At 43.9% G+C, this 24,370-nt stretch overlaps 1 protein-coding gene across 3 annotated transcripts in view; it reads right to left on the bottom strand.

Moving 5' to 3' along the window:
• PRICKLE2 (prickle planar cell polarity protein 2) overlaps positions 1-20,048 on the bottom strand; it is a 313,308-nt gene extending 293,260 nt beyond the window's left edge. Inside the window, exons 1-2 of one of the 3 annotated variants that reach the window (XM_031470678.2) lie at positions 19,812-20,048; positions 18,962-19,047 (exon numbers count right to left, since the gene is read on the bottom strand). In XM_031470678.2, the coding sequence (XP_031326538.1) occupies positions 18,962-19,047; positions 19,812-19,853 (128 nt within the window). In that variant the 5' untranslated portion in view covers positions 19,854-20,048. Of the gene's footprint in view, positions 1-18,961; positions 19,048-19,703; positions 19,788-19,811 lie in introns of those variants that run through there. The other 2 variants (XM_031470677.2, XM_010986378.3) reach the window with 2 other exon arrangements.
• Between the last annotated feature and the right edge of the window lie 4,322 nt (positions 20,049-24,370).

The following is a 24,370-nucleotide window of genomic DNA, read 5'->3' as shown; positions in this document are numbered from 1 at the left end:
AAGAGGAGAAGCCGCCAGTCCCAGGATAGATAGGAAAGGACATTCTAGGCAGAGGAAGTCACAAGTACAAAGGACTAAGGGGAGATCGGACAAAACCAAGGGGGCCGGGGATGAGGAGCAGCAGAATGCCACCTGCTGAGGGGAGCATCAACTCCTTGGAAAGCAACATATCCTCACCTAGTGAGATCCCAGGTATGCACCCGGTCACGGGCAAGGTCACACCGGGGTACCCACTGCAGACAAGCTGCTGCACGTGTATCCCCATAGATCAAGTGCAGAAGCAAAGTCTCCAAGTGAGACAAACTCATGGCAAAACTATTAAGCAAAGAAAAGATATGATGAACTTGTAATTCAGGACAGTGGTTACCTCTAGCGGGTGTGTAGGGGTGGGGTGGGGTGGGAAGAGGATGGAATCTGAAAAGATACTAACAAGGTTCTTTTTCCTAAAACCAGGTGGTAGGCTCACGAGGGCCCCTGACGCCACTGTTGTTTATGCCTTGTACATATTTTATTCATATTTCTGTATCTGCTCAGTATTTCATAAAGATGACTTTGTATGCAGGGGCTGGGTGGAAAATGGATTAGAGGGGTGACGAGGCAGAAGTGGGGAGATCTGTTAGGAGGCCAGGGCAGCTGTTGAGACAAGAAATAATGGTGGTTCGGAGCAGAGCATGGTATGGGGGAGACGGAGAAAAGCAAATGCTTCCAGGCACAGTTAACTTGGGGTAACTAGGTTCAAGGTTTAGTTTAAAGAAACATTTTTAGAGAATGGGATGGGAGCAATGAGGGAGAGGGGTGTTCTTCCTGGATATACTTAACCCCTTGACTTTCACAGATGTGTACACAAGACCCAGATGAGATGGAAAAAAAAAATTAGGAGCAGAAGAGACCAGTACCAAAATCCTTCACACCCAGCCCTCTGCCTCTCTCCCCCTAAACTTACGACAAAACACGAACTCCCATTCAGACACACCTCACTTAGTACCCTGTGCACGATCAGCAGCTGAACGTTGACAGCATATTGGTCCTGGTCTACAATAAGGATGGTGTGTCTTATTCCCGTAGAGACTGTCAGGATAAAATTACTTAAAAGTCCCTAACTCAGTACAGGTAGGTTAAATCCCGTTCAGTGATTTTGCAAAAACTTGAGGTTGGCATATCAAAATAATGAATAAACATGGCATTCCAGCCATGACTAGTTCACAACAATAAAAAATAAATTTTTTAAATGGCGTTCCAAAGTTTGTTGAAATTAAATGCTTAGCCATTTAAAATTAATTTTTTACCCTCATATACACTGATAGAGCTATGTATCTTTGGAAACCTTTTTTTTTTTCCATGTAGCAACATTCAACCAACCTATCTGCACGTATCCTTTGATTCAATGATTCTACTTCTAGGAATTTATCCTGTAGATATTTTCATGCAGAAAAGCAGTGACGAGCTTCTTCATATGAGAACGTCTGCTGAGACTCACAGACATAGAATACAAACTTGTGGTTGCCAGGAGGGAGAGGGGTGGGAAGGGACAGACTGGGAGCTCGAAATTTGTAGATAGTGACAGGTATATACAGAATAGATAAACAAAATTATACTGTATAGCACAGGGAAATATATATAAGATCTTGTGGTAGCTCACAGTGAAAAAGAATGCGACAATGAATATACGTATGTTCATGTATGATTGAAAAATTATGCTCTACACTGGAAATTGACACATTATAAACTGACTATAACTCAGTAAAATAAAATTTTTTAAAAAGTTAAAAAAAAAGAATGTCTGTTTAAGTACCATCTTATTAACCAGAAATTTTAAACATCCTAAACAGTTATCAGTACAGAACTGATTAAAAAACAAAAAAACTATGACATAGCTATGTAATGGGATATTATGTGGTCTTTTTTCTGTCAGAAGATATACTGATAGCAAAAGTCTTCTGAGCCCTATTGTCAAGTGACAAAGAGGAAGTTTCTATGGCATGCCACATTTGTGTTAACAAAACCTATGCACATATATACACACATACATATTCTTAGTGACCTATGTATAATATATCTGCAAAACTATATATATATGCATATACATCAAAGGACATCCAACCAGTTTAAAATATACACATTTATGATATCATTTTTACTGTATTTCATGGCATGTGAGGCCACAGTACACGCATGATAAACTTTCTTGAATCAATAAATTCCCTCTTATCTTTTAATAAATCAATTTCCCAGTGTGCGCCTCTTACGAAAAACTTGACCCCCAAAATGTCATCCAATTTTTTTCACAGCCATTTTTTTTATTACCAGTTTAACACTCTTCTCAGATAATGTGAGAAACCTAGTCAGGAATAACAATCAGAAAGGTAATTCCAGCTTGAAGACTTTCACACCAAACTATCCTGGGATATGTACAACCACCAGGGCAGACTTTCCAGAACGAAAGGTTTTGGGATGGTGATTATTTAATTAAGAGGTTAAAAAGGCACATGCGGTTTTTTGCTCACACACAGGCGGCAGGGTTTCACAGCTCGCCCACACTCGCACACAGTAGCACTCACTGGGGCATCCTCCTCCATGCATGTAACGTGACCCCAATCCCTCTGCTTAGTCTGCTGGTAAAATGATAGGGAATAGAAAGGGATTAATCGTATTCCTTCACTCTCTACCCTTTAATCCTAAAATAAGCAGCTCTAAATGCATTCCACAACGGGATAGGCATTTTTTTCAGAGGGTGAAATCACTGCTACATCATGACATTCCTGAAATGTTCCAGGTTATTCCTCGCTAGATGATGGTGCACATTCACAGAGCAGTGGAACAATACGGGAAAAAAATATTCTCTCTTTAATACATATTACAACCACAAGCAATTCACTCTGGTAACTTACAAAATGCCAAGGTTTCAGATGAAAGCATCCCTGCCTCACAACGGTATATTCTGGAATAGCACTCCTAAAATTAATAGTTTTGGATTTTCAACCATTGAGAACACAATGTATATTCTACTGGTAGAAATGACAGTTCAAGTAAATGTGTTGAAGTCACCAAATTAATTCTTGACCCGTGGGCAATAGCTGGTGAAACAGAGCCTCTTAAGCAACAGAATCAACATCTATTGTCCAGTTGGGTTGAAATTCGGCTGTAGATGGTTGAAAATCCACAGTAATAGTGGCTTAACCAAGATGGAAACTAACTTCTCTCTCATGTAAATACAGATTGGAGGTACAGAGTCCAAGGATATGATGATGTCTCTATGGTCACCGGGGACCCAGGCACTCCTTGTCTTGATCTGCTTTTTTTTAAAAAAGGGCTTCCACCTCATGGTCCAGTTTGGCTGCCTGAGCTCCAACTATCACATCCACATTCCAGTGGACAAGAAGCCAGGAAAAAGATAAAAGCTTTCCCTTCAAAAGCACTTCCCAGAAGTTATATTTACTATTTTTACTCATATTCCTTTGGCTAGAGCTCAGTCAAATGGCAACCCCTATGAACAAGGAGGGCTGGGAAATATTGTCTTACTGGGCTATATGCTGGACAATGTTTTGAAGGTTATATTTCTAAGGAGGAAGTAGACAATGGATATGAAGACAACCAGCAGTGCCTATCACACTGAGGAATCACAAAATAATGATACATACATATCTTATTTTCTTTTCCTTGAAATACATAAGCATACATTCATTTATAGTGGGTACGGAAAATTTGCTTATGGGTTTACAGATCAGAGTACCTTATACTTCACCCATAAAACACCTATAATGCATCTTCTTCAATTTCCAGTTTTGGTTTTTGTTCTGGTTTTTTTTTTTGTTTTTTTTTTTTAAGAGTAGTGTCAGCACTTAAAGATATCAAAAAATCTAGGTCCTTTTTACAATTTTTCCCTCTTTCCCAATCTCTTATAATTGTTTTGCCTAAAACCTAATTCAGTTTGTTTGTTTTTGTATTCATTTTTAGGTCATTTCCAAGAATGAAGTAACTGATTTTGATAGAAATAACAACTCTTCTTTCTTCTCGCATTCGTATTTCATGGGTTTATGTAGGTAACTTACCTAACTACAGTAGCAGGTGTAACTGGCATAGTGTCAGGAACAAACAAATTCATACTCGGTAAATAAACCAGTCTACAATACAATCAGAGGGATAAGGAGAGTGTCAGCATCCTGCAGAGGATGGTTTATCCAGCAAGGGGACTGAGTGAAAAATTTCTATTCTCCTAAATTTCTTCTTGCCCAGATCTCTTTGGCTGGCTATTTGAGAAGAGCCTTAGTAATACTGTTACCATGTATCAATAATGGTGGGGCCCTTCCCAGTTCCACAATCTATTTTCCTCCATCTAGAGATGAGGGAAACAGGTCCAGAGAAATTAAATAAGCTTCCAAACATCAGAGGTGCACTGAGCACTTCCCAAGGGCATCTGCTGCTGGCAACACTTTCCACTGCTGCTCACTGGGTGATAAGGGCACTGGCATTTTGGCAGGACCACCTTCACTGTGATGGCACTCTCCCACGGGACCACGGAACATTCAACATCCCTGTCCCCAGCTCACTAAGTACCACTCCCAAATCATCACAAGAAAACAGAAATGTTTCCATGAGTGGCCAGATGGCCACATCCCTAGGTGGAGAAGTGACTTTTTGATGGTGTAAGTATCATAATCCTGTATTTGTTGTTTTCCTGCAGTCTCTTGGATCGCACTATCACAGCGACAGTTCTCATTTACACCCATGGACAACTCCCAATCCGAAAGAATTTTAAAAAAGGTCTTTTAATCTTCTTGACAGAAGCCAACAAAGCTTAGCCCAAAACATGAGTTTGCATACTATTTTAATACTTCCTAGGAAAAGAGATGCCTCAGTTCATTGAACACGGTTTCACCATTCTACACAAATATATTTTCCAACAGCTGTTTATGCTGGACTCACAAATAAATGGAAACAACAGAAATGGTATCATTACTAGGGAAACGATACGCACTCGTACATCAGCCTGATGAGATCCTTTGCCCAATTTTCTAATGAGTCATCTCACGTTTCTCTAATTTAGAGGTTTTCATTTCTTAAAAATTTAGACCTCTGTCTATCATATATGTTTCGAATAATTTTTTTCAATTTTCTTTTTGACAATTTTCAAATTATTCATGTCAAAATAACCCATCTTTCTATGACGTCTGGGTTTTGTATCAGTCGTTCTTTCATTTGCTCCTTCAACAAGTTCTATCAGGATTTTTGCTCTGCACTAGGTGTTTTTCTGGGTGTTGGGAAATTGAAAAGAGACCTGGGACAAAATCCTCATGAAGCAAAAATTCTTGTGGAGGCTACATTAGCTAATTCTAGTGTGAGAATGAAAGTCAGATCATCCATTAAAAATATAATGTCAGGTAGTGATAAATGCTCTTTAAAAAACTTAAGAGAGAGGAAGGGAAAAGGGAGTGACTGGGGAATCCTATTTTAGGCTGGTCAGGGAACAGTGCTCTAAGGGAACAGCATCGGAGGAGAGATCTGGAGGGAAGCAAGAGAGCAAAACTGATGGGTATCTAAAGCAGCCCATCCTGGGGGAGGTCCCATCCCAGGAATAAGCCTGCTGTGTTTGGGGACCCGTAAGGTGGCCAGTGTGGCAAGTGGCCGGGGAATAAGAGAAAAAGGAAGGGAAAATATGTGAATTTAGACAGTTTTTTAACTTTCCAAATTTGTAAACACATTTGTCCATCATCAATTACATATTCTTTAAACCTAAATGTTTTGAATGAACTTTTTTTACTCCAAGTGGAATGCTGCGTGTCCTACTGACTCCCTCCCCCACTGTTTTTACATGTCACCTTTATTGCAGACCATTGTCCCTCAAGACTTGGGTCGATTTTTGGAGATGTTCTAGTCTGTCGCAGGGGTGTATTCCTGCTCTACTACCATACTGCTTTCACTTCTGTGGCCTTACCATGTATTTCACTCTCCACTGGGGCTAGAACATCTCAGTCATCCTTAGTCATCTTCACAGACACCAGACCGTGGCTTGGTTCTACTTTTCAGTTGATGAAAGAGATTAAAAATCATTTTATTAAATTCCAGCGCTTCTAACTAATAGGGAAGAGGATGAGGCCAAGAATAGATTAAAGCTTAAGTGAGGGGGCGGGAACCTTCTTTCCAATCTAAACTGCCAGCCCTCAACATCCATACCAATCATGAATAGTAATCTACACTACTTTGTAATAAGAAAGTGTATGAACTGCTAGGCTGGACAGTCATTGGAATCACGTTTATCTGGTCTCCCTGGTGTGACTGTAAGTCCTGGAGGGCAGGGCTATGGTGTTGACTGACGGTTCTCAAACTGTGTTCCCTGGGCCAGAAGCCGCAGCAGCACCAATTTTATTAGGTGTCAATTCTAAGCACCAACTGAAATCTAACGAATGGGAAACTCTGAGGGGGGTGATGCTTTAAAGTGTGAAAACCACTGTGCAGAGTCTGTCTATTCGACCCCTCCGGAGCCAGGCACATAATACGGTGTTCAGGAACCCCAACTACAGTCAGGGTTATAAGACCTAACCTTGGTCTGAGTGCTAAGAAGCTGCGTGACCTTGGGAAAGTAACCCACACTTGCAGCCTCTCTGCTTCCTCATGAAACCCATGTGGATAATGGTGTTTATCTCATAACGGGTTTCAAGAATTAAATAACACAAAATAGGAAACGTGCTTAGAATATAACATCCCCGGCACATTGTAAACGTTCAGTTCATGACAGCTAACATGACGGTAAAAAAAAAAATTGTCATTTGCTTTCATTTTATTTCACATAATTTATTCTGAAAAGCCTAGATCCATTCATGTTAGGCTGAACAGAAATCAGGCAATGAGAAAGTACAATTACTGCTATACCTTTTCTGATTGTGTTTATAGAAAATTGGCGGGGGAGTCGGCGGGGGTGAGCAGGGAGGGGCAGAATGAGTTAGCGCCGGCAGAGTTCTGTGGAAATGGGACCTACTTCTAGGATTATGAAGAATTTCCTTTTCCAAGGAAGCCCATTTTTTCCCCCTTTGAAAGCGAATCAATAATATAACCTGGACATTAATTAAAAGGCCCTAGGGCCAAAAACTCTTCCCACAAATAACTGTCCGCACACGACCAGTTCATTTCCTACACATCTCCTTGGCGAGGCCCAGCAAAAGCTCACAGAAGATGGATGGACTTCATAGGGTGACCCGGGGGTCAACTGATTCAGACAGCTTAATTCATCAACAAGGCAGCAAATTCCATCTCAGAGTTTCATCCACACAGAGCAGCTTGCACAATCCCCTCCTGTTGCAAACATTAAACTGGCCTAGGAAAGATAAGTAAAGCATATTCCCCACAAAAGCACCCACAAATCAAGGCCTAGTCCTTCTATATCCCTGTAGTTTTACAAGTAACACATGCAGAAAGCCCAAACTGGTCACACTGCTTAAGAATACGAAACTGTAAATAGACGCTTCATTACAGGAATGATTACAATGGAGTGAATGGTGGTCCCTTAAAAGATCCACCTGGAATCTCCCAGTGTATTTAGAAAAGGGTCTTTTGGGTGGGAAGGGATAAACTGGGAGTTCGAGATTTGCAGATATTAACTACTATATATAAAATAGATAAACAACAAGGTCCTACTGTAAAGCACTGTATCTTGTAGTAACTTACGGTGAAAAAGAATATGAAAATGAATATACGTATGTTCATGTATGACTGAAGCATTATGCTGTACACTAGAAACTGACACATTGTAAACTGACTATACTTCAATAAAAATATATATAAACAAGCAAACAAAAGAATGGTCTTTGCAGAGGTGATTGGGTTAAGGACCATGAGATGAGATCACTCTGGATTAGGGTAGTCCCAAATCCAATGACAAGCCCTTAGAAGAGAAGAGAAATGGACGGGGACACAGAGGGAGAGCACCACGGAGTGACAGGGGCAGAGATGGGACTGACACATGGGGAAGCCAGGAAGGCCAAGGCACTGCCAAGGGCCCCCAGGAGCCAAGACAGGCATGGGATGGCTTCTCCCTCAGAGCCTCTAGAGGCAACCAACCCTGCCGACACCTTGATTTTGGACTTGCAGCCTTGAGAACTGCAAGATAATATTTTTTTGTTGTTTGTTGTTTGAAGCCACCCAGTTTGGAGTCATCTGTTTCGGCAGCTCTCAAAAACTCTATCATAAAGAAACCAGACCAGAAGGAAATCACACTCTCATGCTAAGAGGTCTGTATTCTTCTTTGGGTAATGGAGTTAACGCTATTTTTTAAGAAATCATTTGACTCTGTTGAATTTTCCAAACTGTCCATATTGCACACCTATCATCCAACAACTATATCAGTATCAGTGTAGAATGAGAAAGAAATCTGCCTTAAAATGCTATTGTCACCAGGATTTTGAAGTTTAAAAAAAAAAATTACCCCAAATCTCTAGTTGTTGGACCTCTGTTAAACTGTTCCATCTCCCATAAATCGGGAAGACACATTCACATGTCCTTCCCTGTGGCTTCAAATTCTCCAGACTCAAAATGAGGTAGACTCTCACCAGTTATCTGTTACCTCCAAATTTTTGGCTTCATAAAAATGAGGGAAGCCGGTCATGATTTCCAAATAACTCAGTAAGTCGCTGGAGAAGCCCCAAAGGCCAAGTCATCAAGGATGCAAATGACAGGGGTGCTCCTGGGTGTCTGATTGTGGAACAAAAGACTTTGGAGAAATTACATTATCAGAGTAATTTCCTAGTGTCGTTGAAGAAAGAAAACACCTGCGTTCTTTTAATAAGTCCCCCGGAGGCCTAATTCCTCAGCACTCAGACTTGGAGGGCCCACTTGGGGTGATCCACGTACACATAATGAGTCAGTTTCTAAGAATTGTGAAAGCCCTTTCTGCATCACCAAGTAGTTTACCAAACATAAAATCAAGTAACGCTCTCATTAAACGCCTTCCAACAGGCAAATGTGCTTGCGTCTGCTCTGCAACGTGGTGTCAGGATCAGTAAAGCACTGGGGACCCAAAGTTCAAAAGCATAGGTCCGAAGACCAGCTAATGACCAACTTGTTTATTTTTAGCTTGTTCTGACTTCAAGTTGGCTGATGAAGGGATGTGCTGTGAACTCCTAGGCTTCCTCTAGGACACATGCAAATGGCATTTCTGAAGACCCTCTCTTTCACAAGCTCCCCGGACCCTACAATTTAACATCAAAGCTATAAAGAAGCTGAATGCAGCCCCCTTTAATGTATGCAGATTCGATTAGAAAATCGCAAAGTAGCCTTTTACTGGAAATTGCATTATGTTTAATTCAATTTCTCACCTTCCAGACACCCCAATAAGCTCAACACCACACCCTCTAATTTTATAGGAGTTACACTTTTAAGACCTCAGCCTCAAATAAACCAACTCGCCCAGGGTTCTTCAGACATCCTGACAACAATCAGATCTCATCCTCAGGCCAGTGAGGATATAAGACTCTGTTTTCCCGAAGGTACCGTTTTATATTTAGACCAGGAGAGTCAGAATGACAGAGCTTAACACTCTCTCTTGGTTACAGAGTTTGCGATCTCAAGGCCTAAAGACCTGGTTTCAAATCCTCACTCCAAGGGGGAAGGTATAGCTCAAGTGGTAGAGCACCTGCTTAGCAAGCATGAGGTCCTGGGTTCAATCACCAGTACCTCCTTTAAAAAAAAAAAACAGTAAATAAACAAATAAACCTAATTACTTCTCTCCCCCCACCCAAAAAAAAAAAATTAAAAAAAATCCTGACTCCACTACTTATTACCTATGCGCCCTAGGGCATGTCACCTAACTTCCCTGGGCAAAGTAGGAGATAAAATACATGCCTCAGAATATTGTTCTGAGGACAACGAGAGGTGATGTATGAAAGAAGCCAAGCACACAGCAGGTCCTCAATCATGTCAGCTCCTTCCCACGAGCATCTTCCAGATAGGGAGGGCGCAACTGCCTAGAGGATTTGCTTAGTGCCGTTACTCCAGCCAAGAGGCACCTTCACTCCAATCTGCCCTTCCAGGAGTGCATATTCACTCAGTCACTGCTTTAAATCAGCAATCACAATATCCGATGTCTACAGTGGCCAGGAATGTAAATGGGTGAGGCAGGCATGAGAGAACGGTGGGGACTGTGAAAAAGTGGAACACGTGTGTTCCATCTAAAAGGAAGCAAGGAATATGAGCCCTGAGCGGTCAGCAATTTTCATCATTCCAGAGAAAACCTCACATGTGAATTTTTACACAAAATATCAAATCTTGGCAACTAATTAAAATTTTATATCCTGTACAATGTCAACAAAATATACATACAGTCCAGATCTTATCTCAGGACTTTCCGGGGTACGACCTGGGGTTCAAACATTGCATAAATATCCTTGTTTCTCATGCCTTAGAAAAGGGAACTTCTGCTTTAGGACTGGTGATCATATAAATGGAAGCACTTGGCACCACAAAAACTCAAGACTTACTAAGCCAGCTAGGGCAAAATGAATTAGGTATTGCCTTGCTGATGTGTGGTTTTCAACTTGGACATGAATTTTCACAGGCTTGGGCTTGAGGCATGAAAAAAGCCCCTTTTTATATAGTGACCCCAGGGGCAGAGTTTAAACGCTGTCTTCCTGTTATAGTTTGCCAATTGCTGTTACAAACATCACATGCACACTTCACTTCAGCAAAGAGATTGAGAGGGTATAGGGTCTAATTCTTCTAAATTCTGCTTCATTGGAGGTGTCTGTGTCCCCAGGGGAGTGTGTGATGGGCCGCAGGAATCTGCTGTTCCATCAGCAAGTCTCATTCCTTTAGACCCTAAATTCTCACATGGTTGTGTGGGGGCTTCCCTCTCTCCCTTCTAAGTCCCTAAGACAAGAACATCACCCACATTGCACACAGGAAGCGCAGGGGTTCCTAGTGGAGAGGTGACTTATTCTCTGTCATATAACCTATAATGTCCAGGGCCGTGAACCCAGACCTTCTTCGTCCTTAGCCAATGCTGTTTCCATTAAGCTTCTTCCAAACACAGCCGTATATGGAGCCCATGCTACACACCACGCCCAGGGGGGCGCATTGCACACATTATCCCATTTGACTCTCACAATAACCTCCTACGATAACTTCATAGTAATAAGTAATATTATGGTTTTCAGGTGAGGAAACCAAGAAAGGCCCAGAAAGGTTAAGTCATTTTCCTAAGGATACTCAGCCAGTACGAGGCAGAACCAAGACTACAGTTCCAGCAAAATATCTTCAAACACTGTGCCTTTAACCACTCGGCTCGAATGCTCCCACAGAAGCCCTTACAAGCTTCATAGCAGTTTTTTGGGCTTTTTTTTGACACTGCCTGGAAATACACATTTCTCCCCAGAGATCAGCCTCCATGACTCTCCCATACACCAGGCGGGTAGAACCCTTTTGATCTCACAATGCTCAATGATCGAGGAATCACTCCCTGTAGGGAATGCTCCCTCGGTTCACAGGGAATTCCCTCCAGGGTACTCATTAATCGCGGAGTTAAAGGATAATCCCCCAGCTTTCTGAACCCAGAGACCACAAAATTACAAATTCATTCGATTCTCCCCTCAACCCAGCAACCTTCAACAAAAGCAGCGTAAGGGTGAATGACCACCTTTCAGCCGAATGTGGATATCACTTGTGGGATTAAAGACAAATAAAATGTATTTGGAAAAAAAAAAAGGATGACTGACATGGACACTCTGTGTTTGTTTTCTCACTACGTTTCAGGTACAAATTGTCACTCAGGATGATTAAACACAGATTAATTGCCAGGCTGCCCCCCAAGGCGAGATGTTTCAAAGTTTCAGCCCAAAGAAAACACTGAAATATACTTGAGTTTTTTAAAGAATGGTGGTGGAAGCTGGTGACATCTCTTTGGAGGGTAATTTGATAAGAGCTCCACACAGGCATGCTGCAGCATGAGAAGGCTACTGTCATATGGTGTATAATAAGGGACAACATAAAACCGAAGTAGCCTGGAATAGAAAACATTTAATTCAATGATAATCCATACATTGGATTTTAAAAGCTAATAAATGAATTGGATCTTTTTGCCCTTTGTATACTGACACAGAAAGATGTCCGAGAAGTATTTCTAAGTATAAAAAAAGTAAGCTATAAAAGACCGTATGTGGAATGTATATTCTCTGTAAAGGCTTGTTAATAAATAATAATTCAAATGAATCTGAGTAAACAAATGTCAAGCCATAAACAACATACATCCCTAGTGGTGGGCTGAGTATACTGTTCCTGTACAGCGCTAGCTAGAAAATACTTTGTTTTGCAGACCACGAGGGCTGTCTCAGCCACTCAGTTCTGCTACTGCAAAGGCAGCCTCAGATGATACTAAGCTGAATGGGAGTGGCTGTGTTCTGTTAAAACGTTATTTATGAATTTCAAATTTAAATTTCATGTGATTTTTATATGCTACAAAATCTTACTCTTCTTTTGATTTTTTTTGGGGGGGGGCGTGGTGAGCAACCATTTAAAAATGTGAAAACTCTCTTAGCTAGTGGGCTATACCAAAACATGTAGCAGGATGATTCTGTCCTTCTGGCTGTGGTTTGCTGACCGTGGCTCTCAAAGGTAGGATTATGGGTTTTCCTCTCCCTGCCTATATATGTTTTCTATGTGTGCATGTTTGCATGTGTGAATTTTAAATCTTTAATAATAGCCATGTCTTATTTCAATATCAAGAGACAATACAGATATATAGGGATGAGCTGATGGTGTTTTAACTTCTATCAGGCATATTACCAAATGCCAGTGACATAAGGTGAGCCAAGTAGCTCACCTAAGTCTCTTTTCCTACCGTGAGGATTCCAAGCATGTCTTTCACGCATGCGTGTACAAACACGCACACACACACACACACCCCCTCCATCTCCTTTTTTCCGTTTCCTTGGCACATCAGTTGACTGAGACAGAGTGTTTTTCCTCCCCAAGCAAAATAATCAGTGGGAACCCATTTCTTAGCCAAATTACAACCCACTAAAGGAAACCAGGCCGGCATCTCCCCAAATTACCACCCCCTCCAGTCATCCATCAACCCAATTGCCAGGGCAACTAAGGAAAGATGCTTTTCAAGGCGCAGTCTTGGCTGACCCAGTAAGCGCTGCTTCGGGAGCGGCTGCTCCGAGCCCAAGCATCCTGCCTGGAAAGGCAGCCGCTGTTGTCCTCAGACTAACCGCTCCGCATAATTAAAACGACTTCACAAGGCTACCACTGCCCTGGGCTTTCCATGTCAGCCGCTCATGAAAGTGCAACTCCAGGAGGCTTGTTCTGAAAGCCCGCCTTTTAATGTAAGAGTCAAATCTACATTTATCAGCAAAGCTGAAACGTTAAAGGGATTACAAGGAGCTTAGAGCCCACCGGTGGTTCATTGATCTGGTGTGGCAAGCCTCGTCTCCACATGCCCTTTAGAAATGGCTTTGGTCTGTTCCCTGGTTCTTTGGTTGCCTTTGATTTTAGCATCATTCTCACCCAGATTGGAGGGTATGTTTCCTCTAGCCCTGATTCCAAAAGGGTCTCAGATTCCTTTCTTCTAAAACTAAGAGAAGCTATTTGCATATTCCCTTGATAGTGGTATAGGCCAGGGGTCAGCAAACATTTTCTGTAAAAGGACGAATGATAAATGTTTTTGGCTTTGTAAGCCACACATTTTCTGTTACAACTACTCAACTCTATTGTTGTAGGTAGGAAATAGCCACAGATAATAATATAAACAAATGGACGTGACTTTTTTCAGGTAATAATTCATGGACACTGAAATTTAAATTTTATAGAATTTTCACGTGTCATGAAGTATTATTCTTCTTTCAATTTTTTCCAATTATTAAAAATGTTAAAGTCATGTATGACTAATATATATAAAATAGATTAACAACAGGTTTATACTGTATGACACAGGGGAACAAAAGTATTCAGTATCTTGCAGTAACCTATGGAGAAAAACAATATGAAAACAAATATATGTATGTTCATGTATGAGTGAAGTATCATGCTGTATACCAGAAATTGACACAACATTATGAACTGACTATACTTCAATAAAAATATTTATATACAAAAAAACCCAAAAACCATGTATGGCTTATGAGTCATACAATACAGGTAGAGAGTCAGATTTGACCAGCAGGACCTCGTTCGTCGACTCCTATTCAAAGTGTGGTCCCTGGACCTCCAGCATCAGCACCACCTGGGAGCTTGTGAAAAATGCAGCATCTCAGTCCCCTGACCTCCAGCCTGTTGAATCAGAATCTGCATTTGAACAAGATCTCCTGGTGATTCATAAACCAGCCTAATTTAAGAAGTCCTGGTCCAGAACACAGAATTTTGAAGTCAGACAGCTGGAATACTAGGGGGCTGTAGTTTCCTCTGAGACTCAGTTTCTTACCTGTTAAAATGGGTGTAAATAAATGCACCCATCTCCAAGTGAAAGACAGAAAGGATGTAAAACACTCTCCTGCCATTGTCCATGCTTTGAAAATGATAGCTAATATGACAAAAGCTTACAATTTTTTAATATCATTTTTGGAAAGATGAGAATACTCATTCAGGATCTGTAAGCTCCAATCACTTCCTGGACCTAATATGTCCCCTAAGTATTTGAAGAGGTCCCTACATGCAACTGGAATGTCGGTGACTATGGTGAGCCAGGGTCACATTCATCTGAAGGGAGACACTCTGCTTGCTGTTGTAACTGCCACATGGGAAAGTAAGCCCCATGCTTCTGCATCTTTGGATTTTTCAAGAGAAGCTGGAAAGTTGGGTTTTAATGTTAGAAAAAGCCCCCTCATTTAATACCATGCAGACCAAATAAAACCCTTCTGTAGGGTGGATGTGACTTGAGGGTCTCCAGTTTGTGACCTCTACTTTAAAACAGAAAAGTAACGAAAGGCAGTGAGTCACAGGGAAATGAGCCTGGGTTTTTGAGCCAAATTCTAGCTTCTTTCTTGGTAGCCAGGAGACCCTGGGCCAATTACTGAACTACTCTGAGCCTCAGTCTCCTCGTCAGGAAAATCATCACATCTTCCTCACAGGGTCTGGTAAGGATGAAACAGAGACATAGGCAAAACGTGGAGACGGAGACACAGCTCTGGACAGAGTAAGCCCCTCAGCCTTGTCACTGCTGATGTTGTTTTGGTATCATTATTACTTTTATCCCTCAGTGCCTAAGCGTTTAAAGGGCAGATCTTCACTGCAAAAAAAAAAATGGCCATTTTGCCCTTCCTGCTTAAGCTGGATACAAACAAGCAAGTCCAATTAACAGCACCCCCATCCCTGGTGAGAAAGCTGTCTCATAGCAGACTGCACTAAGTGCCTAGTTATTAATGATTTTCTTCTGGCTACAGTCCACAAAGATGCCTTAATCTCCCTCTTAATGAGAATCCCCAATTGGGAGCTCAGGATTTGCAGATACTATTATATATAAAATAGTAGTGGGGGAGGGATAAATTAGAACTTTGGGATTAGCAGATAGAAACTATATACATATAATAAGCAACAAGGTCCTACTGTATAGCACAGGGAACTATATTCAATAACTTGTAATAGCCGATAATAAAAGGAATATATATATATATAACTGAATCACTATGCTGTACACCAGAAATTAACACACACTGTAAACCGACTATACTTCGATTTTTAAAGAAAGAAAAAGAAAAAAGAATTCCCTCTGCAGCTCGGCCTCTGCAGGGTTGCCCTAGGCTGTCTCTAGGCGCTGCTTTGTTGGGGCCAGATCACCTGTAGGGAGCGGCACCCGTCTCTGCTCCCCAGCTGCCCTAGATCAGGTGGACAGGAGCGCGCACTGGCTGACAATTATGAGCCCTCACTTCCCCAAGACATGGAAATTCTTGTGGGTTTAGGTTTTTTGGTTTTTTTTTTTTTTAATCCTATAAATCCCCACATTTGTCACCTCAAGGTGAGGGTGACAATATAAATGGGGCAAAAGTATGATCTTCAAGAAAATCCCCATAAAATGTAACAGTTCTCCATAACCTGAAACATCCTCACACAGAGGAAGCCCCAGGGTGTGGAGAGCAATTGCGCTTGCACAGTGCTGGGCGCGGCAACTCGGCGCAACGCCGCCTTTACTGTGCACACGCATCAGCTGAGCATCTTGTTAAGGCCCAGCGTCAGGTGCAGTAAGTATAAGAATCTGCATTTCTAACAAGCTCCCACGAGATGGTGATCCTCCCAGTTCCTGCCCCAGGTTTGAATCAACAGGACCCTCCTCTCTGACTTCATTTCAGCCTCCAAGCAAATGTCACCTCCTCCGAGAGTCCTCTCGGACCCCCTCATCCAACACGTAGTTATTTGTTGAATGAGGGCAGGAATCTCGTCTGTTTTGTTCTTTGCTGTATCCCTGGCACCTGCAGAGCTCCTGGCACAAAGCAGGCCCTCAAATATTTGTTCATTGGAGAGATCCCAGCCTCACAGCAGAGGAAAATGAACGTAGGGGGAGCCTGAGTCTTTTGCCCAAGGTCACGCAGCTTGGCAAAACTGGAGCAAGACCACGGCCCCGCTCCCTCTGGACTTCAAAGCCCCAGCTCTCTCCGGCACACCAGAAAGGGAAGTCAAGTTTGTTTACAGCACGCTTCCTCCCTAGAACGTCAGTGCCTTCATCCTGGAGGCAAGAACAGAAGTCTGTTCTGCTTTTAGGAGATGCCTGCTGTGTGGACAATGGCCTAGAGGGGGACCATGTGGAAGCAGAGAGACTAGGTGAGACCCGGAGTGGTCATATTTAGGGTGTGTTGGTCCTTTGGCATAAGGGGAGTTCACTGTCCTTAGGACAGACCAAAGGCAGCCCTTCAGCCTGTGTCAGGCCAGCCCTGCCTCCTCTCCGGGCACAAGTGTCTCTCCCAGGGGCTCACAGCACCCCCTCTTCCCGGCAGAAGCTGGGTAAGTGAGCACACAGTGGATTTCAAATTGCCAAAAAGAATACCATGCTACAGCCCAGAAACGATTGTCCCTCTTCTCCAAAAGGTCGCCCAAAAGTATGCCCGTGGGGGAAGAGGAGGGGCAGAAGCACTGAGCTGCCGTCCTTCCAGCCATGGGTGCAGATACCATAAAAACCCCATTCATGGAGGCTTTGCTGCTGCTCATGGGGGACACTGCTCCGGCATGGAAACCTATCTCAGCTTCATGAAAGGCTTTCTTTGCTAAAAAAAAGCCTCCACAATGGTCTGGAAATAAAACACTTGTTGTCCCCTCTCAACGTCAGCTGGGTCAAAATGGCTTAAGGTTCTCCAAGAAGCTATAGCTGTGGTCATGATGGTCTAAAGTGACAGGGACACCCAGCAGCCTCAAACAGGCTAGTTATGCCTCCTTGCCGGGCAACAGCTGAGAGGAAGCTAAAAATAATTGACGTAAGTAGCTAGTATTTACTGGGCAGCTGGTCCTGGGCAAACAGTGTGTTTTCAATACCTCATTTAATCCCGACAAGGAAGCTGTGAGGTGGGTACCATTATTACGCCCATTTAACAGGATAGGGAAACTGAGAACTCAGGAGTGTAAGTGACTAGCTGGAGGTTAGAGGTTACACAGACTAGAAGGAGGGGAGCCTGGCTACACCCCGACACTGTACCACTGCCCCACAGGCCTCTAGTCAGAATCTGTGCCTTCCCCACTTCCATTAGAGCACACGATGGATCAAACAGGAAATGATCGGTAGCGCTGTCACACTGTTTGTGGTTGACAAGATAAGGCTTCTACACCTATTCCCATATTACCATCCACTTTCACATTTGGGACACACTGGGGGCCAGCCCAGCGCACACCTATTTGGGCAACAGCAGCAGGACTAAAGGATGCCTGTGTCTGCCCATTACATATTTATAAGGTCACCCGGCCTTGCCTCTGACACAGAAGTTATTAAATGCTCGGGAGCCATCAGGGCTGCGCTCAGTGCCCTGAAACAAAGGCAAAAAGGCTGCCAGACCCATCAGAAGCAGGAACAAAAGCATTTAATTTCTGAAGGAGCCAGTTGGGAGTTACCCTATAACTGGGTGCCCAGTACACATAACCAACTGGGTCAAAGTAGAGAAACAAGCACAGAGGGAGAAAAACAAAACAAAACACAAAACAAAACAAAACCAAAACCAAAACCAAATCAAAGCAGGTTTTCCCCCCAGGATCCAGAAACAGCCCTCTTCAAAGCAGCATGAGTTGGGGGAGGGGTGGAGGACGATGCACTAAGCAAAGAGAGAATGGGTTACAACGTTGCAGAATTTTCTTCTATCACTGTTCTTCCTTTGTATGAAGTTGCCAAGGATCCATCTCTTCTCCTTACATCAGCAAACATAGAGCCTGCAAGCCTGCACCCTAACTTTTCCCAGCCAGAGCCCCAACAGCCAGATGTACTGGGAGGGCACCCAGATCCCTTGTCTCCCAAACATAATCATTCCAATCCAGGCTGGGGCTGCCTGGAAGTCAACATTCACGGCACATTAATAAGAAACATCTGGCCACCGAAGAGGGTTGACACAGCGCAGGCGGGCAGTGGTGGATTTGTGGTTGGGACCCAGAGTTACAGGGGCTGAATTAAAAACACAATTGGAAAACACCAGCTAGTCCCAGGAATCCTACACATGCTGTACTGAGCACTTGGAAACACTGTTGTGCCTAAGTTGAATCGTTTGGGATAGTGACTTAGATACACAGAGGGTGGGTACAAGGGACCCAAAACGCTCACATCAGGAAAATGCAAGCTGAGCCCCCCTCTCCTGCATCCTCAGTGTCTAGCCACCACTTCCACCTTCAATATTTGTAGCAGATGTGGTCCCACTCTTAAAGGAACAGCCTTTGCATTCTTTCCATGTGACTTACAAGTGAATTTCAAAGGCGAAAAATACACGTGTGTGCATATATACATATACATTGACACATATGTATAGATTTCCCCCTCTGCATTAGTGTGTCTTTAGGAATTCAATTTAAGGCATCCTACCTCCATTTGTGCAAAGCGAACCCGGGGCACTGGTCACCACAGGCGTTACATGGCTGGCCTCTCTCGATCCGCCCCAGCCCGGTCAACTTCAAAACAAAAAGACAACACAAGCATGTTTCCACCACGGAGGCTCCCTCGGAAGCCCCACTTGTGTCCCAGGCAGGAATGCCTGCCTGCTCTGATTTAACTCAAGAGCTTCTCTCCGTTGTGGGGGACTTGGGGCGGGGCGCTACCAGTGCCCCCAGGGTGGTCTCCCGCCTGAGGAAGGGTGTGCGGACCCAGGCGGGCTGCCTCTGGCGTGGGCACTAAGCCACCAAGAAATGGCCCTGGCTGGGGCTTTGTCTCCCCCAAACACCTTGGTCACGGGTTTCTAAGAAACAAAAGCAAGACCTTTCTGCTCCCCAGAGTTCCCTAGAAGCAACCATCGCGAGCTCGCCTAGGACCAGGTTGGTGCCCCCGGAAAGGGGGCAGCACGGGACACCCCAAAAGACAGCACCAAAGTCAAGTCCGCAGCTAGAGCTTCAAGAGGCTGGACGCTCGAGCTTGGGTGGTAGGATTCCGATCTGCCTTAAGGGAAGGGGCGAAGGAGGGGGCTTCTTGCGACGCCCCCGGACAGTGACACTTAGGGCCACGGTTCCCGGTCTGGCTCTCGCCGGGACTGGGGATCCGGCCTTAACCCCTTCCGCGCCTTCGAGAGTCCCCGCGCGCCCCGGCCGCACCCCCGCCCTCGGGGCCGGCTTACCTGGGGCCACAGGTGCGCGGCCGCCGGGCGGAGGGAGGCTGGGCAGGGGCGCTCGCGGCGGGCCCGGGGTACCCGGAGATCCGCGCCGCTCGAGTCGGGGACACTCACCGAGCGGCTGGAGAGTCTTTTCCGGGAGCTCCGGCTGAACATGGCCGGGCGCCTCCTGCACGCAGCGCCGTCCGTCAGTCCGTCCGCACCGCGGCCGCGAGGGCGGGACGCCTGGGCGGGCACCCCCGGTGTCCGGTGGCCTGCCTCCGCCTCGCGGCCCCCGGCTGGCTCCGGCGCGCACGCCTCCTCTTCCTCGTCCTCCTCCTCCCAGGCCTGTGCCTCTCGCCCTCCCGCCCGCAGGTCCCTCCCTCTCTCCCGGCATCCCCCCGCCCTCCCCGGGCTCGCCCCGTGGTCCCCGGGCCCTTCCCATCGCTCCCCTGCGCCCAGCTGCGCCCGTTCTCTCCCTTCCCCTGCTTCCCGGCCGGCCCACCCGGGCTGAATCCCTTCACCTGAGCCCGCCCCCAAAGGCCCTTCCCTCATCCTGACCGAGGAAGTTAGGGGCAGGGACCACTTCAAGGCCCCCTGATGGGGATGGCGGTGGAGGGATGAGGTTCAGGGTTTTCTTTTTTTAATTAAAGTATAATTCACATACAGTAAAATTCACCCTTTTAGTGCACAGTTTTGCCAGTTTTGAGCAATTCATACAGACTTGCAACCACCAGCACAATTAAGATAGAGGACAGTCCCATCACCCCCTAAAATGGGCAATTCTAAAAGTTTGTACCATGCATGGAATCTATTTAGAACTCACTAGATGTTGCTGGAGGAGGAGAACAAAATATGCTTCTATCTACTTCTACAGTGCCTGGAATATAGGAGCTGCTCATTAAGTAATTTGATTAATTGACCGCAAGCTTTGAAGCCCCAGTACCTACCTGCCCATTCTTTTTCCATCACTAGCTAGTGATCTTCCCCAATTAACTCACTTCTTTGTGCTTCTATCTCCTTATCTACAACAAAAGATGTAACTGGAGTCCTAATCTCACAGCACTGTTGAGAGAGATAACTTGGGACACCTACAGTTTTTACACATATTATAACAGGTATAAACTTAGGGCTCATTAAAGATTAGCTGTCAAAAAAACAAAAAAGATTGCAAGCCATGGTGTCTGCTTAGGTTCGATGTTTCAGCTCAAACACCGTGTTCCCTGAGAGAGCATTCCTGACCCCCGTCATAAGGTCTCACACACACTCCCTCACACTGCATGAAGCATACGTGGAAATGATCTCCTTTACTTGTTTATTTGCCCTCATCCAAGCTTGCCTTGTTCACCTCAGTAGCTTTACAGCCTAAAACAGTGCCCCGCACACAGTAGATACTCCATAAATATTTGTCAAGACACTCCTGTCACTGTCAAAAAGATAATTCTCCTGGCTTAGTGTTTTTCCAGATGAGACGCTGTACTTGTGTGAAGTAAAGCCGTTTGTCTGGGGTGACGCAGCAAATTAGTGGCAAGACCAGTCTACCTCTACCCCAAAGAATTAGGGCGACACAGCTTAGATACTCCCTGTGTGTGAGTACGTATTAGTTGACAATCTTCAGTGCCCAGAAGGCAAGGTTTGGCTTGAGTTCCAGGCCAGAACTAGGGTGAAACGAGTGAGGTCTTTGCCTCAGGAGAAAAATTTACAGGGGTGCCAACCAACTGAGGAATCAAGATTTTTATGCAATAATTAAAGAAATAAAATTAATGCAAAAAAGTCCATGATGAACAAATTATCAATGTTTTAACACAAGATGGGATCCTACCCTACACTTCACACATCCCTGCCCTCACTCTCCTCGCCCTAATCCGAGCCCTAGGAAAATGCTCCCAAACTCAGTGACCTAAAGGACAGACACCCCTATGCTGCACGTATCTGTCTACCCACTGTCCCTCAGTAGAGGGGACACTTGCAGAGAGTAAATGTCATGGGCCATTCATCTCTTTATTTGCCCAGGCCTAGCACCAAGTTCGGCTCATTGCAAAAGCTCCACATTTTGTTAAATGACTTAATAGAAGGCAACAGCTTTGGCTGGGGGTGGGGGGAGGGGTGTTAGCAATTCAAACCCCAGGCTCTAATTAGGATGCTCACCTGGCCCTCTCAGCGGGGCTGCCGCACACCTGGCTCTGCACGTGACCTTGTAACTGGCAGAAGCAGGTCGGGAGGGCAGTGTTCCCAACGTGGTTATTGCCTGTTCGTATGTTAATTACGAAGACGTTTAGTAAAGGTCAGCAAGGAAACTGGTGCATTACAAGTTTCTAACAGATGGAGGAAATGATCGCCATCCAGAGGGAGCAGCACCTTCCTTTCAAATTCCCTGGAAGGAGCCACAGGGGCTGGTGGGAGTAGCCCTGCCCCACATCTTGCTCCTGGATAGATGTGGGTGGTGAAGGGGGCGCCCTGGGGAACATGGTTTGAGTGTTTCTGGACCTTCACTTTTGTTATTGGTCAAAGGGGAAACAAGATGTAAGTGGTCTCCAAGTGTTTGTCTGAACAAGCCACAAGACAAACCCGATTCCACCTCACAAAAGAGGCGCCAGCCAAGAGGCTCTGCCCTGCTACGTCATAAAAGCATCTCCTCGTGGACCAGTCCCCCAGGCCCACCTCCTCAGAGCAGGAGCCCTCGTTCCCTGGGCTTATTTACGCCTGAAGCTCGCTTAGGAGAGGCCGTATCTTACTTACCTACTCAACAACCACTTTATCTTGCTTAGGAAGATAAAGCTTAGTAACCCGGGAAGGAAAATGCATTCTCGCGGTCAGCTGTGGGGGGACAGTAGGCAATTTTATTTTCCTTTATCACTGAATTTGCCCTTCACGGACATCTTTGATGTATGTTCCTGCCTCATCTCTCAAGGCAATACAACTCCTAATGGAACCTGAAGGAATCCCCATCCACAACTATTGACACGGGCAGGTGCCTTTGCTATAAGATGAAGCAGAAAAACAAAACCAGTCTAAGCTATTGGAGGTTAACTAGTCTTAAAATATATGCATCAAGAAACTGGAAAGAAACACACAAAATCTTAAGATGGATTGATGGTGAAATAAGTTTTTTCTTTTTGTCTTTTACATGTATTTCCTATGATGAGTATGTGTTCATTTCATAATCAGAAATGTAAAATTATTTGTCTAGATTGAGAATTGTACCTTTATTGCCTGAAGTCTTCTAACACCAGATCTGGGTCAGGGGTAGCAAGGAGCTGTGCGTCTCCCCTTCCCTTGGTCTATACATGCCTGTCTTCTGTACTTGGGCTTTCCTGTTTTTTCTAAGTCTGTGACTGTTAAATTAAGCCAGGTGAAACCTCTGATGCCCTGGTCCTACACACCTGCAGCAAACCTCGCGGCTATGTCCACACAGTACTTTCTAAGACAGGAAAAAAGAACACAGTATCTCAGCACAGCCTCACCTACGTGCACATTTCTTTCTGTTACCTACTAGAAACAATTTCAAATGTCACAACAGGGGTAAAATCTCCCTGAACAGCAGCCAACACTTAGATTCTCCATCAAAACATCCCCCTAATCAGAAATCTACAGAGTATTTTGAAAAAGACTGTAATGCCACGCATGGTGAGGGAGTCGCAGGAAGTCACAAAAATGATGATTCTCTCTCTGTAGTGCGATTAAAGGAGACTTCTCTTTCTTCCCGACGCACACACTTCTGCAGTCTACAAATTTTCTTGTATGAGCACGAAGCCAACATACATAATCAGAGAGAATTAAATCAGGAGAGAACCAGAACAAAGAGACAGTGTTGGCAGGCTAAATATTTCCCAGGCCATTAAATCATCTTGAATTTATAAATATACCCTAATAAGTTTAAAGCAAAAAATACATGAACCGATAAAAAGTACTACGTTAAGCAGTATACATCCTCCTCTCTGAGAAGCCTTAGAATTCTGCAGAGACGTTGGCCCAGCTTATCCTAAAAATTGTATTACCAGAAAAGCACACATTAAAGGAGAGTCATGACAGTGTTATTTCCAAGCAGAAAAAAAAAAAAAAAAAGACAAATCACAAATGATCTGAATACCTAACATTGGAGGACCTGTTAAATAAATAATGGTACATTCTTCCCGTGGAATTCTACCCAGATGTTAAAATGAAGTTGGAGCAAAATGGGAAATGTGTATGAATACTGTTCAATTTGGAAAGCAGGTTATAAAACAGCAACAGGAGTTCACATTTGTAAAAGATTCGGGGCACCTGTTATGCTTTCAAAAATACACATATATTTGAATATTGAAAACTCCAGGGACTATAACAAAAAATATTACAGATGGTGATCAATTGTTTTGGGGTTTGAGTTTCAAGTGACTTAATAGTTTCCCTTTTGCTCGTCTAATTTTTATAAAATGAGGGTTTATTCCTTGTATAATGAAGGTAAAAATATAAAATACATAAACAATTACATTTTACTGTTCCAGAAGGTTTGGAGGTCCTAAATGGTAGAATATAGATGACTCTTTTTTTAAATCTATCCTGTTTCTACAAGAAACATGTATTATTTTGAATTAAGAAACACTTTAAAAACTTCAAAATATAAGGGGTTCTAAATAGGCATAACTTATTGAAGAAGGAATTTCAGGTTTTATGTCCTTGCAATTTTCTAAGTTTACATTTTTGTAATAACAGAA

Source organism: Camelus dromedarius, chromosome 17, assembly GCF_036321535.1.
Source record: "Camelus dromedarius isolate mCamDro1 chromosome 17, mCamDro1.pat, whole genome shotgun sequence".
NCBI lineage: Eukaryota > Metazoa > Chordata > Mammalia > Artiodactyla > Camelidae > Camelus > Camelus dromedarius.
Note: the sequence above shows the minus strand (reverse complement) of the source record. Positions and strands in the feature narration are given on the sequence as shown.